At 55.0% G+C, this 25,009-nt stretch overlaps 1 protein-coding gene across 3 annotated transcripts in view; it reads right to left on the bottom strand.

Moving 5' to 3' along the window:
- Positions 1–344: 344 nt before the first annotated feature.
- NHERF2 (NHERF family PDZ scaffold protein 2) overlaps positions 345–25,009 on the bottom strand; it is a 41,791-nt gene continuing 17,126 nt past the window's right edge. For 2 of the 3 annotated variants that reach the window (XM_082490458.1, XM_082490459.1), the window contains exons 3-7: positions 13,763–13,939; positions 10,108–10,261; positions 7,160–7,203; positions 6,463–6,525; positions 345–2,934 (exon numbers count right to left, since the gene is read on the bottom strand). In XM_082490458.1, the coding sequence (XP_082346584.1) occupies positions 2,776–2,934; positions 6,463–6,525; positions 7,160–7,203; positions 10,108–10,261; positions 13,763–13,939 (597 nt within the window). In that variant the 3' untranslated portion in view covers positions 345–2,775. The remainder of the gene's footprint in view (positions 2,935–6,462; positions 6,526–7,159; positions 7,204–10,107; positions 10,262–13,762; positions 13,940–25,009) is intronic. The other variant, XR_014269696.1, reaches the window with a different exon arrangement.

Below are 25,009 nucleotides of genomic sequence, written 5' to 3' on the forward strand. Positions count from 1 at the left end.
GGCTGTAATTCCGCTCTGAAGTTCCCTACCAAACAGATGAGGAACGAGCAAATAAGTACTCAGTACATGGGAAAACGAAGTTTATTACTGACATTACAGTGTACATTATGTTTTTACAATGCAGCTGACAGCCTTATACTTTATTGATTTTTTTTTTCCAAGTTAAATGTACAGGAACTGAATAATTGCTACTGAGCTACAAGATGTCTGAAATACAATAAGTGCTTTAACCAGGAGCAGTTTCCATGGACGAAGCAGAGATTAAGATTTTAAAATCTTATCAGTACAGATTTGCACACCTGATTTCTTTTGATCTGCATTCAAAACTACATGTTCTTCCCCCCCCCCCCCCCCCCCCCCCCCAGCTACAGTGGTCCAGTCTTGAATGAGAAATGCGGTATTTACAAACAGGTCTTTGCTCTCTGACATGCATCGGAGAGCACGATGTTTAGGTCAGTGTAATGGGGAACGCTCTGCCCTGCGCAGACTGGGGCACTGCCTGGGGTTTGGCTATGCAGGCACAGGAAGCAACGTGCATACCATGAAAAAGAAGGGCTCCTTCAAAAGATTACTGATGTATAGAAGCAAACTGGGGGGGAAGGGGCAAAAAAAGAGCAGGTAGTAGTCTTTGAAGTGGGGTAGGGAAGAGGTTGTCTTGTTAATGGCAGAGTCCTGGAGGGAAGGCAAACCTCTCCGCATCCTGAGCCGTCATCCTCCTGCTGCTCTCGTCACCGATAGCCAAATACCTGCACCAGGTTCCTCTCCAAAGTCATTATTTTTAAATCTGTTCAGCCCATCAACATTCCTAAAAGATAACTTTCGTAAAAGAGAACTCATCTCCTTCACCCCTGAGACTTTCCATGCTCTCCTGCCAGCCAGCTATCAGCTATGGGCATCAGCTGCTCCCCACGGTGATGCCAAATGTCCTGGCTCTTGCTGCTGCGGATCCCCTGCCCCGCACCAACCCACTGCTGTGGTGAGCCCCAAGCTGCTGCCAAGGAGAGCAGTAAATTTTATAAGGCACCTTTTAGCTCACTACTTAGGAAATACACACAGACCCGTTACGATATCTGTAGCGCACTGACTAACCCAAAGGCCACAGGCTTGTAACAGCAGTGCTGGAGTAACGCAGGGCAAAAAATACAGCCACGTGTTTTAAAATGGTCACCGACATCCAAGTGATTGCTGCCATTTGCTTTTAGCTGGGGAAACTGGTTTTGTACACAACTGTGCTGTTGTGCCCAGTCTCTTCCCGCTGCTGCTTCGGCATTTGAGCCGAAATACCAGGCAGCCGCTGTGGCTGGGCTTGGGGGGCTGCTGGAGCGTGGGAGGGAGGGGGACCCTGCCCTGGCAAAACACCTCTGTCTGCAACCTGAGAGTGTTGTAGTTCAGCTTAGTCATCTTCCCTCATTTACAGCCAGGGGCAAGTAATAAAGAGCTTAAACGGGCTTAATTTGTAATGTTTTAAGGATACATTTTTGAGGTTCTAATAGCAGGAGACCATAGAAAGCCAAAGCAGCTGCCCCTCCATCACACCGCTGCCTGCTCCACAGCCAGCCCCGCGGAGACCCCACGGCTTCAGAAGACACCTTCTCAACGGTGAGACAGAGACTCAGTTATGCTCACAGGCTGGAGGCATCACATACCAGCCCAGAAGTAACAAACCAGGTAGGATCTGGACCCCGCTCCAGGACACAGCCGCAGCTGAGCCCCACTCCCCCAGCGCCAAGCCCGCCGCTAGAGCTGGATCCCCTCATTCCTCCCTGGAAACGGATGCTGGGATGTGGCTGCTTCCAAAAATCTGTCCAAAGAGTTTTTGTAGCATCTCGTGGCTCTTGTCTTCTTGCAAGGCTGCCGGAGCCAGGCCGGCAGCACCGCTCCTCGCACCGTGGGGCAGGACCGGCCCCTCTCCCTGCCTTCCCCCGCCGCTCAGCGCTGCATCGACGGCTGCAAATGGTGAGGCCTGTGGCATTTGGGCTGTTGGGTTTGGGTTTTGTTTTTAAATCCTGCCCTCTCCCCTCTGCAGAGCTGTCGGAGATGAAAAAGGGGCTTTTATTGCCAGGGCAGAAGTCACTGGTGGGGAGGGAGGTTCCTAAACTAACTGGAAACATATGGGACTTCATTAAAAAAAAAGAAACAAAAAAACAACAAAACAAGCTTTTTCATTTCAATAGCAAAGCCAACAAGAGCGATTTACAGCCACTGTCCGTTTTCCCATCGTGTGAGCAGTTCACGCTGCAGACAGGGTGCTGGGAAGGGGGTGCCATGTACACCCCACCCTGCGGGTCCCCACCACAGCGGGGGCATGAGGCTGCAAGATGTTTGTACAGGGGCACAGAGCATCCCATGGGGCTCAGTCTGGGACACCCGCAAAGCCAAAACAAACACCCCATTTTAAAAAAAAAAAAAAAAAAAGAGTAATAGAAGCCTAAATGATGCACGTAAGAAAAAAAGAAAAAAAGGGTTAAACTCTTCCAGTCTTTTCTCATAGGAACAGGGGACGGTGGGCAGCCAGAGCCAGGCTGAAGAGCAAGCAAGAAAAGGAGCTTTGGTCACATTTGTCTGATGAGAATCGCTGGTGAGTAACAATAATAATAATAATAATAATAAAAAATAAAAAAAAAGGACTTTAAAATACGCCTTGTAAAAGCAACCAGTGAAGAGCAGAGCACAAAGCATCTCACATGGACACTGAAGGACAGGGCGTAGGCACCTCAGAAACGTCCAAGCTGGGGCAGGGGCAGGAGAGCGACGGACGGCAGCCACCAGCAAGGCTCAGAAATTGCTGAAAATCTCTCGCTTCTTGTTCCAGTCCATCTGCGGAGCTCTCTTCTTCACCCGCTTGGCCCTCACCTTCTCCTTGGCCTCAGCAGCTGTTGGGCTCAGGGTCAGCCCGCTCTCCTCAAACGGGTCTTTCTTCTCCGCGTCTCCATCCTGTACACAGAAGGCAGAAAAGATGTCAGCTCATGGCAGCATCCCCCGCACCGCCATGAGCATGGCCATGGTGTCCTGCAGCGTTTCACCCCACACGGCCCTGGGAGAGGCATCTCCTCCAGCGTGCACAATAAACAAATGCGCAGGGGTGGGGTTTTTTTTGGAGCAGAAGGTCAAAGTCCCTCCCCCATGCCATGTCTGTGGTTTCACTGGCGGAGGCAGCATCTGTGTGGCCACAGAGTTAATTACTACATTGCGTTTTGTGGTTTGGTTTTTTTTTTTTCCCCCCCCCCTTGCCTGAAGAATGTGTGGCTGCCACGGCTGGAAGTGGAAAAGCAGAAACACAGGAGCTGCTGCCAGAGGGAAAACAGGCTGTGCCGCATGTCTGCTGAGAAAATGAAAAATAAGCCCCTGGTGGGGACAGAAAGCGGGGACGAGGGAGCAAGTGGGGTGAGCCTCAGGGCTCGCAGGGAGGGGTTACGGCAAAGCCCCCCCGTCTTCGCCTGCCCGGGCACCCGTTTGCTCCCAGAGCACCGGTGGCCAACTGAGGCAGGGATGGGGCTGCGCGGGAGGACAGCGGCGCCTGCCTGCGTGCCCAGCTGGCCATGCCCAGCACGGCCACCGTCAGACGCCAGTCAAGGCGGTATTTGCTTTGGGAACTGTATTGAAAACAGCATCTTTCCATCTGCTTAAGAAAAGTACTTCTATAATAAGAAAATTAACTTTCCTCTCTAAAGTAACTGCCACCGCGGCAATGTGTCCTCAAGCCAGGAACCCCAGGTGCCCCTCCCACTTACCCCAACCCTCTTGTTCCTTCAGGAGGTGAAGGATGGCCACCATGCCCTCAGGGTACAATTCAAGTCCTGGCCAAAATGCTTTTATTCCATTGCATCCCTGTTAGGGACAGAGCCAGCACCAGGACTCCAAGCCCCTCAAACCCCACAGGTCTGGGAAGCATCGTCCCTGCCCGGACTTAGAATCATAGAATCGTCTAGGTTGGAAGGGACCTTTAAGATCATCAAGTCCAACCATCAACCTAACACTGCCAAAACCAACACTAAACCACGTCCCTAAGCACCACGTCTACTTGTCTTTTAAACACCCCCAGGGATGGTGATTCAACCTCTTCCCCGGGCAGCCTGTTCCCATGTTTGATAGCCCTTTTGGTGAAGAAATTTTTCCTAATATTCATCCTAAACCTCCCCTGGTGCAACTTGAGACCATCTCCTCTTTTCCCATTGCCTGTTACTTGGGAAAAAGAGACCAATCACCCCCTCGCTACACCCTCCTTTCAGGGAGCTGTGGAGAGCAATAAGGTCTCCCCTCAGCCCCCTTTTCTCCAGGCTGAACAACCCCCATTTCCTCAGCCACTCCCTCATAAGACATGTGCTCCAGACCCCTCACCAGCTCTGGTGTCCTTCTCTGGACATGCTCCAGCGCCTCAATGTCTCTCTTGTAGTGAGGGGCCCAAAACTGAACACAGCACTGGAGGTGGGGCCTCACCAGTGCCGAGTACAGGGGGACGATCGCTGCCCCAGTCTTGCTGGCCACACTGTTCCTGGTAGAGGCCATGATGCCAGGACTTGGTCCATCAGAGCTGGTTTCAGCAGGCTCCATAGCAAGTGCAATCTAAAGCTTCGGCTTCATCCATCACACCCACGCTGAGGCTTTCCCAGGTCTCTGTGCCGGGCAGGGCGGAGGTGCCCGAGGAGACCAGCTCGGGGAGACACGGTTGCACCCCGGAGCTGCACGGCTGCACTCCACAAACACGGCGCTCATGTCAATAGCGGGCAAACATACAGAATCAAGACCTTCGGTTTTAAGGAAACATTTTAAAGCCTGCCTACTCACACAGCTGCCCTACCACGCGGGCAAAACTCAAAAATTATGATTTTGCAAACCCTGCTGATAACCATGGGCAGGTCTTCCACCAGCGCTGCGAGAGAATGGCTCCAGCTTTGCTCTGGTTTACAGGTGGCCTGAATGAGCACCTCAGGCTACGAGCTGGGGGGCAGAGCCGCAGGCAACCCCCCTGCCGCTCCCCAGGGACTCTGGTTTCCAGTACAGAGGTGGGACAGCAATCTCTGAAACAGCCCAAAGGCGACTCCACGGGAGGAACCACTGCGCTCAGGCACTGGGAAACAGCCTGGTTTTCCAAAGGCAGCAGCCATTGGATGGGGACATGTATTATTTAATGCTCAGAGGGAAACAGAGATGCCAGACTGCATGCGTTTGGCCGCAGCTCTCGGACACAGCTGGCGTTCGAGATGTTTTAGAGGCTCTGGGTGCTCAGAGGAGGCTGTGTGAGCGCTTGCTGCCATCAGACTCCCACTCCCAGCCGTCTCGGGACAGGGGACAGCACAAGCACTGAGAACCAGCAGAGACCCCACAGAGCACCAGCATGGAGACACTCCTCTATTTTTAGTAGAGCCTCACGCTAAAGATAAATTTTTGAGCACTTTAGAAATCCCCTACTTATTAAGAAAAAAAAAAAAACCCTGCTAAATTAATAACACTGACAGAGTACCAGTCTATGCCTTGTGTTTACTTTTGGTCGCTCATTCAGCTTGTGCAGTGAGGTCTGCCTCTTCTCCGGCCCTCTGCTGCGGTGTTCAGCCAGGCTCCACCAGAGAAACAGCCCCAGCCCTGCAGGTCACCAAAGCCACGCTCCTCCCATCTTGAGCGGCTCCTCTAAACACTGTGATAAATTCACTGTGCTCCAAGCAAAAAGCCATTTGGCTTTTGTAAATTCTGGCCCGCCTTGTTCCTGTTAGCAGCACCTGAACCTCACAGCTCCACTCCTCCCGGCTTCCCAGCCTCGCCTCCCGCCCTGTAGCTTGTCAGAAGAATTACACTTAAGATCCAAAACTCTTGTAGACATCCTTTCATCTTACGCCTCCTTTTTCAAACCGTTCAAGCACGAGTCGCTGCCCAACGAGGCACCAATTAACTTGCTGCTGTTACGCCTTAACGTTTTCCTCTGCTTGGTTTGGGGCAGTGCCACGTCCTCCCCGGGGTCACGATGCCTGAAGGGATGAGCACACGCAAGTCCTGCCAGAGCCAGGACGGAGCATGCATCCACACCTTTGCAAAACTTGTCTGTTAATACGGGACATCTGCTGCTGCCGGTAGAGGCCATGCGACCTCCGCCAGCTTTTCTGTCCCACGGACAAAGATGGGAAAGGTCATCTCTGTGACAGCAGCTCGTGCTGCTACAGGAGACGTCACCCCGAGGGTCCCAAGCCCTTGACCAGCCACACAAAGGAGTTATCGATCCGTCCCAGCAACACGGCCGCCTCCGTGCTGGAACCAGCAGCTGCTGACAGCTCACAGCTCCGTTTCGTGCACATCTACAGTGCCAGAGATGAAAGAAAATGCCGGATTTTGCTCACTGGATGGATACAAGTGTACCCAAGTCTGCGAGACAAAACTGACAACGCACTGAAAGGCACTGCTACACAGTACCATAAGGCATGTACACAGCTACAACAGTACGTAAAAGGGAGGGGGGAAGTTTGGGGTTTTTACCTCCGATTCCTTCCCAGGACTTTGAAGGTCACTGTGAGATGAAGATGTGGATCCTCCATTCAGCTAGTGGAAATTAAAAAGTTAGTCCAGTTTGCACAAAGACAGAATTAGGAAAAAGAAAAAAAAAAAAAAAAAAACACACACGCTCCAGCCCGATGCGGACAGACATTCCAGGGAGAGAGCAATGCCCGGTGTGTCTAGGGACAGAAACAGAGCCTGGAGGGGAGGGTCCTGCCAAAGGGACCCTGCACACACTCATGTGCACACACGGGAACTCCCTGGGATTTGCCGGCAGAGATGCCACTCCCGCACCGGGCAGAGCACGGTCCCCATCCTGCCAGCGCCGGGCAGCCGCTCACCTCCTCCCTCCGTCACTGGGGCCTGAAACCAGCCTTGTTCAACCCCTAAATTAAAGCTGCAGCAGGAAGCAATTAAAACCAGCCAGCAGCAGTTAATCTGAGCTCAATGAGCCTTGGGGACATTATGAGCATCCCTCTCTGCTCTGCAGGCTGGCAAGTCATCCCGACAGGCTCACATGTCACAGGTGAGAGCCAAGGAAAGCCGGCACGCCAGGAGCAAGGCCTCTCACCCCCGATCCCTCTTGATCACTCCAACATGTTCCCCTAAACTGGGCTAAGCTGGGATGCTGCCCAGCCACCCCGGCCATTGGGGCACCCTCGAGCAGGCAAGTACTCACCTGGGTCTGTGCGGATCCGTTTGTCATGGGCTGAGGTACCACACCTAGAGACCACATAAAGAAAATATGCGGTAAATACACCCAGCTGGGATTGCTGGCCTCAGGTCCAGGCAAGCACCCCTTGAGGAACCCCAACCCAGCCATCCCGAGCCTACCTTCTCCCTTGCCCACTCCACCAGCTCAGTGTGTCTTTGTCTCTGGACCGTGCCCTGTGCTGCTTCCGAACCCACGCAAAAGCCTGTCCATCCCCTTTCTGGAACCAAATTCTTTCCCATTCCCCTGACTTCATAGAATCATAGAATAGTTTGGGCTGGAAGGGACCTTTAAAGGCCATCTAGTCCCAACCCCCTGCAATAAGCAGGGACATCTTCAACCAGATCAGGTTGCTAACAGCCCCGTCCAACCTGACCTTGAATGCTTCCAGGAATGGGGCATCTGCCACCTCTCCGGGCAACCTGGGCCAGTGTTCCACCACCCTCATTTCTTCCTTATATCCAGTCTAAATCTTCCCTCTTAGTTTAAAACCATTACCCCTTGTCCTATCGCAAGAGGCCCTGCTAAAAAGTTCGTCCTCATTTTTCTTATAAGCCCCCTTTAAGCAACTGAAAGGCCACAATAAGGTCTCCCCTTTGCTTGACTTCACTCTGTTTTCATCAGAAAACACCTTCCAGGAAGGGAACCAAGTAACTTCCTTCTCTGAGCACTAAATTCAGCACACTCCTGGTTTTTTTTTTTGATTGTTAAATAATTTTTCTCCAGAAGCTGTTTAATCAGGAATCTTAGAAAACAACCCAACATCCTTTGCTGAAATCGGCATCTTGGTGGTGTCACAACAGCGTGTGGCAAACAACCCGCTCCATGGGTATCCTGGCTTTTTTTTTTTTTTTTCCTCACTTCCAACAATTTGGACTCATAGTATTCCACACAATGGCAAACTTTATGCAGATAAACTGCCAGTCACCAAGATCGAGTCATTGCAAAAAGCATTACCATGTCCCATCTGTCCCAGGCTAACAGATGTGTTAATTGTGACAGGATTAATAACTGAATTATGTCGAGCATGAATGATTCTCAGGGCAAAGCCCTCACTCTGTGCATCTCTCCAGCAGAAGACAATGATGTGGATGCACATCACTGTGTAACCCGAAATCCAGTGAAGCAAGAGCAGCGCACGGTGCCCAATGCGGATTGCAACTGCAGAAACCCAGGGCAGCTCGTGGCACGGCTCCAAAGCCATCGTCTCCCTGCACCACGTACAGACACGGCTGAGATTTCCAGTACAAAACAGGGCACCTTTGCATTTAAAAAAAATAAACTCAAATCATAATTTTGAGAGCACGCTGGTGCAAAAGTCTCAGTTACGGTGCTGGGATCCTTGAGTATTTTGTCATACTGACCATCAGACTTGTGTTTACAGTATGATAAACTCTGAGCAATGGTCATCAGAAGAAAGTCAGCTTGTAGCAGAAACGATGCTAAAATTTCTGGTATCGTAAGAAAGATAATGTTACTTAAGTGAGAAGCAAGTTTCAAATCACAAGCAATATTGAAGTGGAACTGGATTTTAAAAAAAAAAAAAAGTGATTTCAAAATTTGGCTTGTCTGGAAATATTTTTGTATTTCCTTAATCCAGAAAGGTGTGTAGCTCTTAAAATACACTCATTGGCTAAAACACTGAGGTGCTTAGGATCAGCGGTAAGACTTTAAAACTGTAAGCTTGAGGTCCAAGCAGCTTGATTAAAGAGTGCCGTTATTATTTCCTCTTACCCTGCCAACAACAGAGTTAACCAGAGCACTTTGTCATCAACACACCTCCTGTCACCGGCCAGGCAGACCCAATTCACCATCTCTGACGAACGCGTCGAGACGCGGTGTCGCGAGCAGTGGAGCCGAGGCAGGGGCTCAAGCACCCACCCGACCCGCACCCCCCGGCGCGGCCGTGGCCCTGGCTGCGTCCCCACCCCGGGGAACAAGGGCTCCTTTATCGCTCCTGCCAGCAGATAGCTCTCGCCCCAGCTCCTCCTCGAACCGACGCGGAGCATCTGACACCGCTTTCGCCCCGTGCGCTTCTCTGCATTGTTTGACCCGTTTCTTTGGACAAAATCTCCCCATTGAGCATCCGAGGGAGCCAGGGTGCAGATCAGATAAGGAAGAGCTGTAGTGGGAAACAGATCTCCCCATTCAGCCGGGACTGGGGAGGGCAGGGGGGGGCAGGACAGGCAGGGGAGCACCCTGCTCCCTCCCCATCCCGGAGCAGCAGCACAACAGGTTGGGGAGCGGACAGGCAGCTTTCTCTGCCAGGTTTCAACAGCAAGGAAATAATTTCCTGCAACAGCCGCTCCTGTGATCGCCGTGGCGTGAAACCCTTCCTTTCGCGTGCACACGGTGTTTGCTCCGGTATTTCTTGATGCACCCACAGGCTCCTTCGCTGGAGCAAAGAGCAACGGGGCATTTATTGCACTCTCCCTCCTGAGACCCCAGCTCAGCACCCCGGGCAGACCGTTCTGTTCCCCCAGACCCTGTGGGGTCCACCCACTCCGACGGCTGACACCCCATCTCTCAAGACCGTGGGTGCTGCAGCCAAAAATGGATGGGCTGGAGGAACGGCCATCGGAGAAGCTTTCCAGCCCCAATGAGACAGACCGGTCCCCACCTGAGCATCCCTCACTGAGCACCCAGCTCCCCCCAGAATCCCACCACACTTTGTCTCAGCCACTTTATGGCAGCAAGTTCCCATGTTAATTATTCACCATGTAAAAATAACAAATTGGGTTTTGGCTAGATTAGGAAGTATTCTCACTACGTATAAATAGCTGGGTGGTGCTCAGGAAACTACTGAGGGATGAGACAGAAGGGAAACATGACTCTCCCTCACTTCTGAAATCCCACCCATGACATGGTGAGTCATGAGAATAGTATAGGGTCACCCAGGGAAAGCAAGATCTCACCTTTGGTGTGTTCCTCTGTGGGGGTCACCCCCAGCTTCTTGAAGTAATCATCTGTTTCAGGGTCCACCACCAGCAGCCTGGCTTCGCTCTCCCTGGCCTTAATGTGGGAAACCACCTCCGAGTGCCGCAGGCCTTCCACGTTTATGCCGTTCACCTGCAAAGTGACAGCATCAGAACCCAATCTGTGCCCACCGCAGCAGAGATGCTGCTCCCAGCTCACAGACCCCCCTGCGGCACAGATTCCTCATCCCTTAAGGGATGGGATTTTCCTTTTTTAATTTCCATTGGGATGATAGGAAGGCCATAGGCTTCCTCCTTCCCCTTCTCAAGCCAGCCATGGTCTCCTACCACCCCCTGCCCGCCTGGTGCCTCTGCCAAAGCATCCTGTGTGTCCCTGCACGCCTCCACCTCTGCCTGCCTCCCAAACACGTCCATCAGGAATCACAGACCCCGGACTCCACCATCACCTCACCTGCCCAGGTCCTGCCAAAACACTCTGGTTGCCTTCTTTAGTGATTTCAAACCCAGCCTTCACCTTAGATGTGCCCCAGCTACCTCAGACTGCCTACGAGGTGCAACCATGTGCACAGGCAGCGGGCTGGGTGCCACCAGTGTGTCCTGCTCCCCAGTCCTGCCCAGGCAGCTGCAGCATCCCTGTGCCATTGTTCATCCCTCCATGATAGAAAACCATGGATTTCCCGTGTCCCCAGCAGGCGAGTCCCCGTGTCTGCTGCACGGATTCATTTCTCCCTTCCCTGCGTGCGAGCCGGGACCTACCAGGGAACGTGATCCTCTGCTCCCGATTGTTCCCCGAAGCGAGGGGACAATTGTGGTTTCGAGGCATTGTTCTCGGTAGGGAATGAATCACCCTTTGTCCCGCAAGGGAAGGTCTCTGCACCACCCAGCCCCTTGCTGCTGGACCAGCTTTTGTTTGATAAACTCTTTTCAGTGCTCCAGCCCGTCTGTCTCCGGCAAAGCTCAACCCACCCTTCACCGCCCATCCCGCCTTTGGCATCCGAAGGCGCCTGCCCACAGGACAGCAGAGCGATGCGCTAGTTCAGCTCGGATGGAGAAGGGGAGAGAACGCTGGTGGTACGGAGAGCGCTAGGAACGCAGTAACCTCCTCCTTTTAAAAATAGCTACTCTGTTACTGAAGCTTTCTGAAACAAATCAAAGACTTCAGAAATCTGCCCAGAAATCTCTCCAGGTATCACCACCATCAACATATTTTTATTCCTCCTCCACCCGCAGACAGGCAACTGCCTTCTTCCATGCTGGACCCTGATACACAGAGCGCACCGATGCCTGAGCTGGGGATGGAGCCCAGGAGCGGGGTAACCCCATCCCGGCAGCCCCCCGGGGAGCTGCGCCACGCCAGCGTGGCATTGCCCCAGCAGCACCCAGGACGTTGCAGCCCATCCCAGGGACACAGGACAGCGGATGAGGCTGGTCCTGGCCCAGCCATGGTCACTCTCGCTGCAGAGTCATGGCTGCATGGCAGGGGAGGCGAGCAGCCACCGCCTCTGGGTCGTGCTGAGGCTGTCAGGGGGCTGGAAACCCTCCAAAGGAGGGTTTCCAGCCCCCTGACAGCCTCAGCACGACCCAGAGGCGGTGGCTGCTCATTCCCACTTGCAAAGTGACAATGCTTGCAGAGCCTGAGCTGGGCCAGCTCCAAACTTTGGGTTCCCCTTTGCGTTTCAGATGCCTCAACACAAAGCTGGGGGAGAAGCAGGTCCTGAAGGACCAGGACACAGGTGCGAGGGCTGGGATGGAACCCCCTCCTCAGGCTTCGCATCTCACTGGCTGCCTCAGCTGCTGGGCTTGTCACCCCTCTCTGTCCCCAGCAGCGTCCTCCTGCCACTCCAGGTCACCCCAATTCATGCCCAGCGCTCACCCCTGGTTGAGTTCGGCCAAGCGGCGCAGGGCTGCTCTCCCCCCATCCCAGCACCCCCAGCCCACCCAGGGCAGCAGGGTTGGGGGCCATCAAATATTTATCAAAGCCCCAAAGAGCCGGTAGGGACAGGATCGGGTTTCCGAGCTCGCTAGCTCACCCCTCGCCGCTTTGTGTGTGCCCGGCGCTCCGCCAAGCACCGATAAATAAATAACACAACCCCTCGCCGTGACACCGCGCGGCCGCCGGCACCCCGCTCCCGGCCCCACGCTGCTCCCGGCATTAAACTTTCAGGTGCCGGGAAGAGGCAACAGCTCCCACTGGCCAGGGAACAATTATCCACGGGGCTAGAAAGCAGGAGAGTGTTTCGGTTTCAGTATTTCCCCGACTCGCCCGGCTCTGCAAGATGCGAGTGTTTTCTTCCAGGAGTGCAATCCCCATTCCCGCTCTGAGCTGACAGCAAGAGCCACGGCTTGGTCCCCACGGGAGGGTTTTGGGGTTCACCCTCCTGGGGAAGGGCCATGCATCCCCCCCCAGCAGGGGACACCCAGGTCCTCCCGCAGCGCAGAAGTGAACGGGGTGATGGCTGGCGTGCCTGGGGCACCGGCTGCCGGATCAAGCCCTGCCTGTCCCTCTGTCTGGATCAAGCCCTGCCTGTCCCTCTGTCTGGATCAAGCCCTGCCCAAAGCGCAGGCAGCTCTGGATTGGGAAACTTCATTCTTCTGAAAAAACAAGACAAACAAGCTGAAGGGAGGGTGATTCCATCAAAACTTGTGTGGTCCAGCACTCGGTGACCAGGAAGCTGCTTCCAAGAGTAGTTTCATAGAATGGTTTAGGTTGGAAGGGACCTTGAACATCATCAAGTTCCAACCCCCCTGCCATGGGCAGGGACACCTCCCACCAGCCCAGGTTGCCCAAGGCCACGTCCAGCCTGGCCTTGAACACCTCCAGAGATGGAGCCTCTGCAACTTCTCTGGGCAACATCTTCCACAATTTTGCATCTTAAAATCTCTGCAAAGCTTTTCTGCCCTCTTTCCTAGCGCTTGCCTGGCAGGCATCAGCTCAGCCGGGCAGCACCAACACGTCCCTACGCCCGCAGCAGGACGTCAGACCGGAGGGTGGCTGGGCAGGAGGCCACCCCCTCCCATGCGCTGGCAGTGGGACGGGTCCCACAGGTCCCCACATCCCTTTCACTGCAGAGGGCAGATCCAGCTCCAGCACCAAGCAGCATCAGGCAATGCCAACGAGCGCAGGGCTTGCTGTGCTGGGGGGATGAGATGGGCACCCATCAAGCATCCCATCTATCCATGGGATCCCACTGCCACCCTGAGCCCCCGTGATGGGCACAGGGGCAGCAGTTCACCTGTTCCGACCCTCTTCTGTGCCAGCCAGAGCCAGCAGCAGCATCTAGATTCCAGCACTTGCAAGTGCCCACTTTGCACGAGCTGCCAAAGGACCACAAAGCTGCTCTCAAAAGACCTCAAAGCCACTGCCTAAGCACCCACATTGGTCTTATGGTTCCATACTATGAAGGAACATGGGGGGGATCTGATGGAAAAGGTCACAGGACAGGGGTCTGTTTCAGCTTCAGGCTTCCCGAGGGTCCCATCACTTCTGCTGTCCCTCTCCCTGCCCGTGAGACGGGGGACAGGACCCAGCCACTCCTGCCAGGCTGGGCAGGATTGAACATCCCTGCGTGACACGTGCTGAGGAAACCCCGAGAGGCTTCCCAGGAAGGGAGGTGCTGAGCCCCCGTGCCGTTACCTCCACCAGCCGGTCCTGGGGCCGCAGCCCCGCTCTGGAGGCCGGTGAGTCGGGGTCGACCGAGCGGATGAACTGCCCCGGCCGGGACTTCTCACTGTGCAAGTTGAAGCCGTAGCCATTGGGGCCTTTCTTCAGGTGGCAGAGACGCGGGCACAGCTCCTTCTGTCCGTTTAAATCCTGATTAACAGAGAAAAGGGTCAGGGGGAGAGAAAGCATTTAATTTACAGGTCTGGTTTTGCTCTAAAGCAGATGCAATCATAAATAAAGCTACCAAGGAAGCACCATATCTACACCCCATGCTCCCGTTCCCCTGAACGGGACAGCTTAACAAATGAATTTCCTCTCATTGAGTCTATTTTAGAAAATCAATTGTCCTAAACCACTCCAGAAAAGTTAAAACAAAACAAAAAAATGCATTTCCTTCACCAGAAGCAGCCCAGATAAAGTCCACCCATACGCCGAGACCCCCCCCCACCCGGCAGCGGCCGAGCCCCACGGCCACAGCCGCGGGCAGGGAGGAATTGAACCCCCGAGCTTGGGCAAAGCACACAGGCCCATCAAGACATTGCATTAACCTTAGTTATTTATTTAAGGCAGTGCCATGCCCTTGGTCCCGGTGACACCAGCATCGCCTGCAGGTATGATCACATCCCAGCAGAGGGGCTCTGGGGTGATGAACCCCACGCCTGATGGCTCCCTGCAGCTCAGAAAGGCTGAGCTTGCTGTAGGATGAACGGTACAGGAGCACACAAGGAGGTTAGCGCCTTCCCCCCATCCCATGGAAAACGCTTTACAGCTCCTCAGGGCAGCCAGGGGAGCAACAAATACCAGCTTTTCTCCAGGTCTGCAGGACTCATTCCACTCCCGCGGATGCTGCTGTCCCCACCAGCCTCCGCACAGCCCCTTCCAGCCCACACACACTGGGCAGCACCGGCTCACGACACTGCACCGTGTCCCCAGCAAGAGCTGCCTTGGAGATACGGGTTTTCATTTTCATCTGCAGTTTAAGGAAAACACCCCCTGTGGCTGAGTTTCAATCTTTCGTTAAAAGAAATGCCGCTCCCCTCCTGCTAACAGACCTTTTTTTTTTTTTTTTTTTTCAGATCACATTTATGGTGAAATCTCTTACAGCCTTTCCTTTCAAATTAAAAACCCACGCAGCAATTCCTTCCACGTTCCCATCGTTGCCAAAAGGTACCATGAAACACCAAACCTGCACTCCCCTCCCCTCCCCGGACAGCACCGGGGCTCCTACGTGCCGTGATGGCTTTGCACAGGAGCTGCCTGTTCTGGCAGCTCCTTGCACTCACAGCATCATGGGGTTTTTTTCCGCAAAATACCCTCAATATTGCTTAAAAGCTGCTTCCTCTCCAGGAAAGGGCTGCAGGAGCCAAGGGCGTCCCCATGGCTGATGCCCAGGAGACCTGGCCTGGCCACCACCCCCATGGGGGACCCCAGGGACGATGCCAAAGGGGGCTCCAGCTGCACATGGACCCTGTGCGGCAAGAACCAAGCAAGCCAAAGGACGTTTCCCACTGCCACCGTGGAGCTGGACTATCTGCAGGGTCCTCGCGTGCCCCAGTGACGATGACAGGGAATAACTCCATTCGCAATGATACAAGGTGATTTTTGACCACTGCGAGTCACAGTGGGGCAAATACAGATGGAAGCGAAGAGCTGAATCCATTCACCAGCACCCGTTGACCTCCCGGCTCCCTGTGGGGACAGCGGTGACCTGCCAATGGCACCCGTTGGGTCAATGCCCAATTCCCACAGGAGAAGCACAGCATGCAAGAGAGCCGATTAGCGGGTGGCTGGGCACTGCTGGTGAGCTGCCAGCTCCTGCTGCCGGGGCCACCACGGCTAAGTCACTTTGGGGGCTGATCCCATCTCCTTCATCCCCTCAAGGAAGGGATTTTCCAGAGGAGCACCAGGCAGGGACCCGCTCTGCCGCCTTTCCCCTTCGGCACAGCCGCGGGGCACTGCTCCCCGCTCAGTACCTGCGGGCACCGCGTTGATGCAAACGGCAAAACACCACCAGTATTACGCCATGCACGTCCCTGTCCCCAGCTGGGCTCCCACTCCGCAGAGCTCAGGGCCAGAGGATCCCCCGGCACACGGCATCAGCCGTCACCCGCGCCGAGCACAGGCACCGTCGGTCACACAAACGCACCCAGTTGAGGGGACACGGCTGCCACTGGCAGGGGACAGAGGCTGCAGATGATGAGAGATAAGACCCAAACAATCCCAGCAAGAAATACCCACTTCACGCTACGCAGAGCACGTGTCCCTGTGCTGTGAGCTGTGACCGGGGCCACCCGGCAAACAGGGGCTCTGGACACCCCCCCAGCACCCGTGGTGGGCTTTAATGCAACAGGATGGGACCTGGGGATGGGGTGGGACCGGGGGACGGGGCGAGGGGAGGCAGAAACCCACCATGACTGCTTCACTGCGGGGGGGAATGTCCCCCTCACCCTTTGTCCGACCCCACACGCACCCGCCGGCTCGACGGGATGTAAATAAATACCCCAGCCCAGCTCTCCTCAAGCTGCTTATGAAATGCTCAAGCTGGTGGAGGCGTTCAAGGAACAACTCTGGCGTGACTGCAGCCTCCATCCCTGCGTGGCCCTTTGTTGGGAATACTAATGAAAAGAAAAAAAAAAAACCACAAAAAAAAAAAAAAAAAAAAACAAAAAAAACACACAACAAGATACCTAACGCATCACTTAAGGCCACATCTTCTCATGGCGGCTGACCACACCAAACCGCCTCCATCTCCTCCGTGGCTTGCTGCCTCACGTGGAGGAGCTCTTCCAAACACAGTCCCTGCGGGGCTGACAGCCTGAACCCCTGTGGGACACCAGCCCTGCCGAACCCCAAAGCGGGGAGGTGAGAGCAAAGCCTTCCCCAGGGCCGAGCACCCCCTTACAGCCACATGCACCCGCTTGCACGGTCCATGCCGACTGCGCTCTCCGACAGGGAGCGACGAGATCGGTCCCAGAGTCCCAGGGCAAAAAGCAGGGGGAATTTTGGCCGTGGCTGCAATGCCCAGGGGAGACAGAGGTGGATCTGGACTCAGGACCAGCTTGACCAGCTCAATCCCAGCACCCGAGAAGAGAGGGATGCGAGATGACCACCCCTCGCTGGATGCCAGGTCACAGCTACCAATGATGCCATCGCTCCGGTGCAGGAGGGGCATGTTGGCTGCCCAGACTCCTTGGGGCCAGAGTGCCAAATTCTTCCAAAAACACTTAAAAAAACCGAGAGCTGCTCTCAGCCCCGCCTGTCACAGGCATCGGGGCTCACTCGGACCAGCTGCAAACCGTAGCCGAACATCTACAGAGACTAACTTGGCAATGCAGTTTTTTTATAAAAAAAAGCACAGAGGGAGGTGCAAGAAAAGCATTACTGACTGCTCACGCACACAGGATGGAGCTGAACTTGCAGGGCACATGGATGCTACCAGGACAAGTTTTGGGGGAAGAGAGACCCACAGACACCTGCCCGGTGAGATGCTCTCGGCATCGACGCCGCAGTGGGCAAATGGGTTCTCAAACAGGAAAAATCATCAGTGCAACATCCGAATCATCAGTGTGAAACGGAGAACAATCGGTGCAATGTCCACTGATCAATAAAACCCGGCTCTTGCCAAGACCAGCCCCGTGGCTGCCGCGCTCCCAAAGCGCTTTAGCTACCTGCTGAGTAAAAGCCAGGACCTGCTTTAAAAAGTAAGTAAAAGCCGCGACCCCGCGCTCGCATCCTTTCCCTCCGCAGATTTAGCACGCCTGTATTTTTCCCATGGCCCCGGAGCGGTTAGTTCACCCTATCTGCAAATATTTCCAGCTTGCCTTGGAGTTCTTCAAAAACTGAAGAAAACAGGAAATGATTCAACCGGCCAAAGAGGGTCGGATCCGCGCGACCTTAAAGGATGCACGGGGCTCCGCGCAGCTAGGAAAAGGGGGGCACGTCTCACAAGCAGAGGGGAACGCGTCTGGGATCATCTATCTGGGTTTAAAAAGGACCTTTTTAAACCATTTTCCTCTCACTCGATTTTTACAGGGTCAGAGCTCTGGCAGCAGTGCAAAAGCATCAAGAAAAATCACCCGAAAACGCCACGCTGTAGCTGCCATCCCAGCGCGGTGATCCCCAGGGCTTGGCAGGCGGCTTAGGGGGGGGAAACACGCCGGCAGGGCCAGTCCCTCCGCCTTCGGGGGATCCCCCGGGATCACCAGGGAAATCAAATTACTCAATAAATAAACCACGCAGGGGAAAGCTTCGTCTGTCGAATCCCTTTGGCGGTGGTGACCAGTGCGGTGTCCTACACCGGCTTGTTCTGCTTTCACCACAAAATCTTGAATTCAAGGTCCTTAACTGAAATGAATTAGAGATCTTTGTTTAAAAAAAATAAAAAAAAAATAATCCCAATTCAGCATCTGTTCTGAGCAGAAATCCCCAGGCAAAACTGCTTATCCTACCGCAGAGATGATCCAGGGCTTTCGCAGGGCTCTTAAACCTCCTGACTAACGCAATCCTCGGCCACTGGAAAAAACAGGTCTTAGACCACAGCTCTACAAAGCCCCTCTCTGGGATTAAGCAAACACCGACGCTCCCTTCGCTTCACCCAGACCCGAGTACATGCTCAAACACTTTGCATTACATGCTCTGTTGACACGGAGCTGCTGCACCTCTTGCCAGCTCTGCTATTTATTTTCTTTTTGACCGGTGCCAACGTTTCCCTGGTTGTGTTCTGGGAAGATATTTCCCTAAGCTCCCGGGGGGATTTTTGCCTTTTTGTGAAACCCAAGCCCTGCAACAGTGGCACGTTATCCGGGACCCCCAGAAACCCACCAACACTCACCTGTACGCAGAGAAAAACCCTTGCAGAAACGCTACGGTATTGCTCTGGAGGAGGCTTTGCTGCCCTTTCACACACCAAGAACATAAAAGCTAGTTTAGGTTAAGTTAGATTCACACATATACTAGAAACCTAAGAAAAATTAACTTTTTTTGTCTGTTCGCATACAAAAGAAATTGCACGCAAAAACATTGCAAAAGAGAGTGGTTGGTTGTTTTTTTTTTTTTCCTAGGGATCCAGATACTACCAGTGGCTGTTAATTTCATAAATTGGATTAAGAAGCAATGGCAAGGCATGTCATAGTCCACCTACAAGCACGCTGTCTATACCCATCCACAGGTATGTGTGTGCGAGTGCAGATAAACGCTGCCTGGACGATAAGCCGCATTGCCACACCACCCCTGGAGCTGCTGCTTGAGGCAAATGATCGTCATTTTAGAAGGAAAAAGGTTTCGGAAATGCTGTTCAAGCTGGTCCATTTAAAAATGCACAAACAAGACATTAAATAACAATGAAATACTTTCAATAAAAAAAAAAAAAAAACACCCCACACCAACCAAAAAACAAACAGTGGTTGGGTGTTACCAGCTCTCACAATCTCACAGCAACTCTTGCTGATTCCCCCCCCCCCCTTAGATTTTCCAGTGCCGCTGCTGGGAGCCAGGGACACCCCTTGGCTCACTGGGGTCCCCCGGGGCACCCCCACCCCCAGCTCACTGCGATGCCACAGCACAGGCTTCGTGCCACCCCTGTGCAGCTCCCTGCGGTGCCCAGGACTGTTCCCACTTCGTACACGTGGATGTTTCAGGCACGCTCCACCGCGGCGCCAATATCATAAATGTCACCGGCTCTGATTAACAAGGGGTTTCCACGCAATTAATTAGTACCTGCCAACCTCCGTGCAAGCAGAATCCCCTTGCAGAAGCACCAAACCACCACCGCTTTGGTCTTTTTTTTTTGTTTCCTGAAACAAACTCACCTCCTGCATTTCGAGGGGCGGCGGAGCAGCTCCCCCCGCTCCGCTGTCCAAGCAAAAACCCACCCACCCCTAGAAAAGCTCCAGCACCCACACACCAGCCCCAACTCAACGCCATGAGCCGTCAGAGACCTGCTCGCCATCCCCGCTGACCCGGCCCCAAGCTCCCGCTCTGGGATGGGGCTGCCCCCACGCTCCCCCCAGCCCCTGCCCGCTGCCTAACCTGTGCCTTCAAACCATCACCTGCGGCTGGGGATGAAAAGGGGTTTTCAAAGACCTCTGTCGTACAGGAACACACTTTTAAGCATGATGAAAACTCGCCACCAGCCCGGCCCGGTGAGCTCTCTCCCAGCCCTGGACGACCCAGCCACAACAGCCGTGGGTCTCTCCCTGCCCAGGACGCTCACAGCCGGCGGTGGCCAAGTCCCAGGACCATCTCCAGCCCCTCCGCCCCACAGCTCCCCACGCTGCACAAGCCAACACATGCCCTGTAATGGGCTAAAACACCTTGAAAAGTCACGCTTTAGGGGTTTATTCCAGGAATAACACACCAGTGCCAGCATGGACACCCATCTCTCCCAGATCCTCCAGGAGAGGGGGAGGAGGGCTGATGTGGCTGCCCCATCCCTGGAGGTGTTCAAGGCCAGGTTGGATGGGGCTTGGAGCAACCTGGTCTGGTGGGAGGGGTCCCTGCCCATGGCAGGGGCGGTGGAACTCAATGATCTTCAAGGTCCCTTCCAACCTAAACCATTCTACGTTTCTACAAGCACACACACACACACACACAGCGCTAGTCTAGCAGCCGAGGGTAAGTCGGTACCATTTGCTGCGGGAGCCCAGCGGGTCCCGGCACACCGTGGGGCAGAGCAGCTCCTGCAGACCAGCGCGCCGAAGCCACGATGCTGCTGTGCACCTCAGCAAGGGGTTTTGCCCCCTGAACCTCCTCCAAGGCTGAAGGGATGCTCTCGGCACCACTGGGAAGCACGTGAAGTCCCACCGGCGGCACCGTGAGGAGAGCGGGAGCTCTGGCCCCACTCATCCCCCTGGAACAGGGATTTGCTCAAACCAAGCCAAGCTCATCTGCCACGGGCACGACGGCTGCCTTGGCCCCGTCACAGCACATAATCACTGGAGATCAGGGCTCACCACCTAATCGGCTCAATCCTGCCTGAGACCACTCCACACACAGCACTCCGCACCCGCTGGTGCTTTCAGGGCTGCTCCCAGCATCGCCTCCGTGGCCCAGCCCGGTGGGCTTTGCCGTTTCCTGGGGGCAGCCAAATAGGGTCTCATTGCTGCTGTTAGGAATCGCGCCGCCCGGACGCACTCCAGGCTCCAGATCAGCCTGCGACACGTCAAGCCTTTCCGCCTCTGCTCGGCCGAGCTGGAGAAAACACAGGCAGGAGCGTTCCTGCCTAATTTACATTGTTAACATATTTTCTTTTAAGTCAGCTCCCGTGGCGTTTCCCCTCCTTTCGCATGTGGTTTCAGTCAGAAAATGGTTCCTTTGCTCACCTGCTCCCTGCAAAGAAAACCTCCACTGGCTAGGGGACACCGGGCTCCCATCCTGTCCCATGGCCACCTCGGGACACCGAGATGTCCTGGGGGACAAGGGACATGGCTCAGGGCCTTGATGTCCATCCTTGCTGCCTTGTCTGCAGCCAGGACCTCTCCGTCCTCTGCACTTTGGCTTCCACGCTGCAGGGAGGGATGCACGGGAGGGATGCACGGCTGCCTCTGGTAGTTGCAGAGGAGAAGGGCAGCTCCAGCAGCGCAGGATCCTGACCAAAGCCTGAACACCAGGAGGCAGAGCAGCAAAGGGTGATGCTGGGAGCCGGGAAGGAGCTGAATGGGGGGAGAAACCCGCGCAGGAAGGGGACCCGGGGCTGCAGTGCCACCAGAACAAGGAGCCCATTTACACCCGCCCTGACACGGGCACCCTCCCTTGGCAGTAATGGTCATACTGGGAGCCGAACCAAGCCACAGGCAAAGATTTAATTGCCACTATTATTACTACAATTTTGTTGGAAACCCAAAGGCTCCTGCCTTTGCTCAGATTTAGGGATGCACTTAACTCTAAGCAGATGCTTATCACCCTGACCTGGGAAGCCGGGGGGGGGGTGGGGTGGTCCTCACATCCCCAACGTGAAAACCCGCTGTCTTTCATGCTCCAAAGATGAGGAAAGCTGGGAGACGTGGCAGCCTTCACCGTGGCTGCCGGCGGGACCCACAGCCCTGCTCGCCGTGAGAACCGGGGAGGCTTTGGGCTCGTGCCACAGCCAGGAGCAGGATTACCGCCTCCATTCACTGCCGTGCCAGGGAGCCGCTGCCTGCTACAGCGGGGCTGGTTTTCATTCCCCTTCCCCCAGGAATGACTCAAATTTTCCCAATAAAGCAGCACCAGAAAGGGGGCCATTGTAGCCCTGCATCCCCCCCGGGCCAGGAGGACCTCGGTGACACTTTGGGGAGGCGGGGGGGGGGGGCTGACTGCTGATGGCAAACGTCAAAGGAGCCTCAAAACCAAGCCAGAAAGCAGGACCGCCATCCGGCAGTGCTGCGAGGGGGGAGGCAGACCACCCCCAGGTCTGTGCCGTGGGGTGAGAACACGGCCACTCTCCCACCGCTGGGAAAAGCGGAATGAGGATGCTGCTGGGACTTCCCAACTCCTGGATGGTCATCAGCTCCACACCAGGATGCTGCGCCCCCCCCCCCCCCCCCCCCCCCCCCCCCCCCCCACTGCTGGGAAGGGCTCGGGGGCTCCCCCACTTTCCCTGGCCGCACACATTTCACCCAGCTCGTCTCCCAGCTCGGAGTCAGCCAGCCCCGAAACGGCTCAAAACTCCAGATGTTGGTGAAATGCTATAAATAAAGGAGGGGGAAGGGGAGAGGCGGCTGGTGGGACTCCAAGCCCACCGAAACATAAGCAGACGTTCCCTTTCCTCGCAGGGCCAGGCTGCATCCATCCACAGCTGGGGGTGGGGAGAAAGGCGGCAGTTCCCGCACCCAGAGGTGGCGAGACACCCCCCAGCACCTGCAGAAAAGGGAGGGGGGTGGGGAGCATAATTTAGAGGTTTACCACCAGCCAAGCCAGGAATAAATCCTCAGGCAGGACCAGCTCAGTAAACAACCTGCTTCCATTTTTATACAGCCACAACGCTAATTACCGCCCGCCCCATTAGCCAAGGAGGTGTTTCAGCTCAGAACCAGCCATCAAGAGGAAAAAAACAAACAAACAAACAAAAAAAACCCCAATCACTTTGTTCTTTCAGTACAGACCCAACAGCCTGACTGACACTTGCTCTTAAAGCTTGTTGCTTCACAGCATCTCCTGGGCAGCAGCCACATCACAACAGCCGGGAGAAAGTTTTGGGTCCTCCCTAAGGGTGAGCAGGGACTGCGGCAGCACCTACGGCAATCACTGCCCCAAGAGAAAAGAAGGGGCTCAAACACGGCCGAACCACCCACAAAATACCTTTTGGCAGAGCCTGTGATCACCCTGAAAGAGAGTTATCTTAAATATCGCCAGGAGGAGAGGAGGGGTGCTGCAGGTTCCTGAGGGTACTGGCACCAACCACGCCATGGTGCCACCATCCCTCCACCGACCCCAAACCGCCAGGCAACTCACCTGCCCACGCGCGCTGCCAGCCCCCACATGAGCTCTGGGCTTTTGTAGCTTATTTAAATTGCTTCCATTATTCAAATTGCTCTAATTATTTAAATTGCTCCAGCTGGGTTTGAGTGATAGAAGCATCAAAAAAATTATATATATATATAATTTATTTTTTTTTTTAAAGGACAAAAGGCATTAAGATTTGTGCTGTTCTCCCTAACAGCTGCAGCACTGCTGCCCCAGCATCCTCACGCCAGCCCGGGGTTCTCGGCCAGGCGCCCCAGGGGGCTGCTGGAGGAGCAGGGGCTGCACCGGCACGCACACCCAGCGCCCTTTGGATGCATCCCACCGCTTTCTCTGCCAACGCTCAGCACAAAGGGAGCCACCGAGGATGGCAGGCGAGCCAGGAGACAGCCGAGCGATCCCAATTAGCAGTGGAAAGCGTCCAGCCACGGGTACTCGGCAGGACCCACGGCCAAACCGCAGCTGATATGGTAATTTGGATATCTTCAGTGGGTGAGTCTCCAGCCCCCGCAGGGTCTGCTGCAGTGGATGGAAGCACTGAGTCGGGGGCTGGCTGTGCCAGACAGGGTGATGCCAGGTCCCTGCTCTGTCCTTGGTCACAGCCCGATGGATTTGACGTGCAATGGAAACTCTGTGCCCGCAGGATGACTCCTTCCAGCAGCCAAGGCGAAGGATGATGCCCACAGACGGTCACAGCGGGTACCGAGCCTCGGCAGGGACCCACCATCCTCAGGGACACTCACCCTGAGCCCTGCAGCCATTTCGGACACAGTGTGGCTTGTCACTGCTGACCCTCAGCCCCCCAGCAGCCCTTTCCAGGGCAATGCAAAAGCAATCAGGAAAAAATTAACATGGTCCTTCACTGTCCCCTGGCACTGCAGGAGCAGTGTGAAGAAGGGGTACGCATCCTCCCTGAGCCATGCACCAAAGTGTCGGGGTCTCCTCCAAGCCTGTGCACCCCAGCCAGGTCCCTTGCAGGTGCTATGGGATGCAAAGCCCGTGGGAGAGCGGGGCGGCCGTGCCAGCACCCTGCCACAGAGCCAGACCTCGGCCACGGCCCCAGGCACGACAAAAGGTTATTATCCCAATAAACTGCTGGGCAGGAGAAAACAAGAGCAGGAAGGATGTGAAGGGTGGGGAGGACGCCTGATGTCCAGCCCACGGTGACAGTGCCTGCCAGGCTGAGCTCCTGCCCTCCGCCGGGCACCGGAGCACGGTGATGGGAAAAGCATTCCACTTGCAGCCTCCCACCAGTGTTTCACCTTTAAGAAATTTGCTGCCAAAGAAATTAGAGCCTGACCTCATCAGCTGCCAATGCCCTAAGGCGAGGAGGTAAGCCTAGATTTGCCCCTCTCTGAAATCCCCAACATCGTGCCGCAGCTCCGGCTACAGCATTACGGAAATCCCTGAGCACAAAGGAGCCTCTCAGGAGAGGGGCTGCAGCCGGGGCCATATCCTGAGGAGGACCACGCGTCCCCAGTGGGGACAACCCTGACAAGGGTCACCAGTGGGCACATCCCTGGTGAAAGGATGTCAGCCCAGTGCAGCTCCGTGGGGTCAGTCTGATCGCACCCAGCTCCCCCCAGCAGCGATGCCACCGGCCGAGTTGTCCCTGCCATTCCTCCGCAATCCTAACAGCCGGGGAATTTCTCTCAGCCACAAGCTGGGAGAAGCAGCATTTTTTCCCCCCCCGCTTCGCTGGCGTTTGAGCAGACTCAGACAGCGAAGGCGGCCGTGCTCTCCCCTGGGCAGGGCTGGAGCCAGGAACAGCAGCTCAGGCTT

Source organism: Vanellus vanellus (genome assembly GCF_965231255.1).
Source record: "Vanellus vanellus genome assembly, chromosome: 14".
Lineage (NCBI taxonomy): Eukaryota > Metazoa > Chordata > Aves > Charadriiformes > Charadriidae > Vanellus > Vanellus vanellus.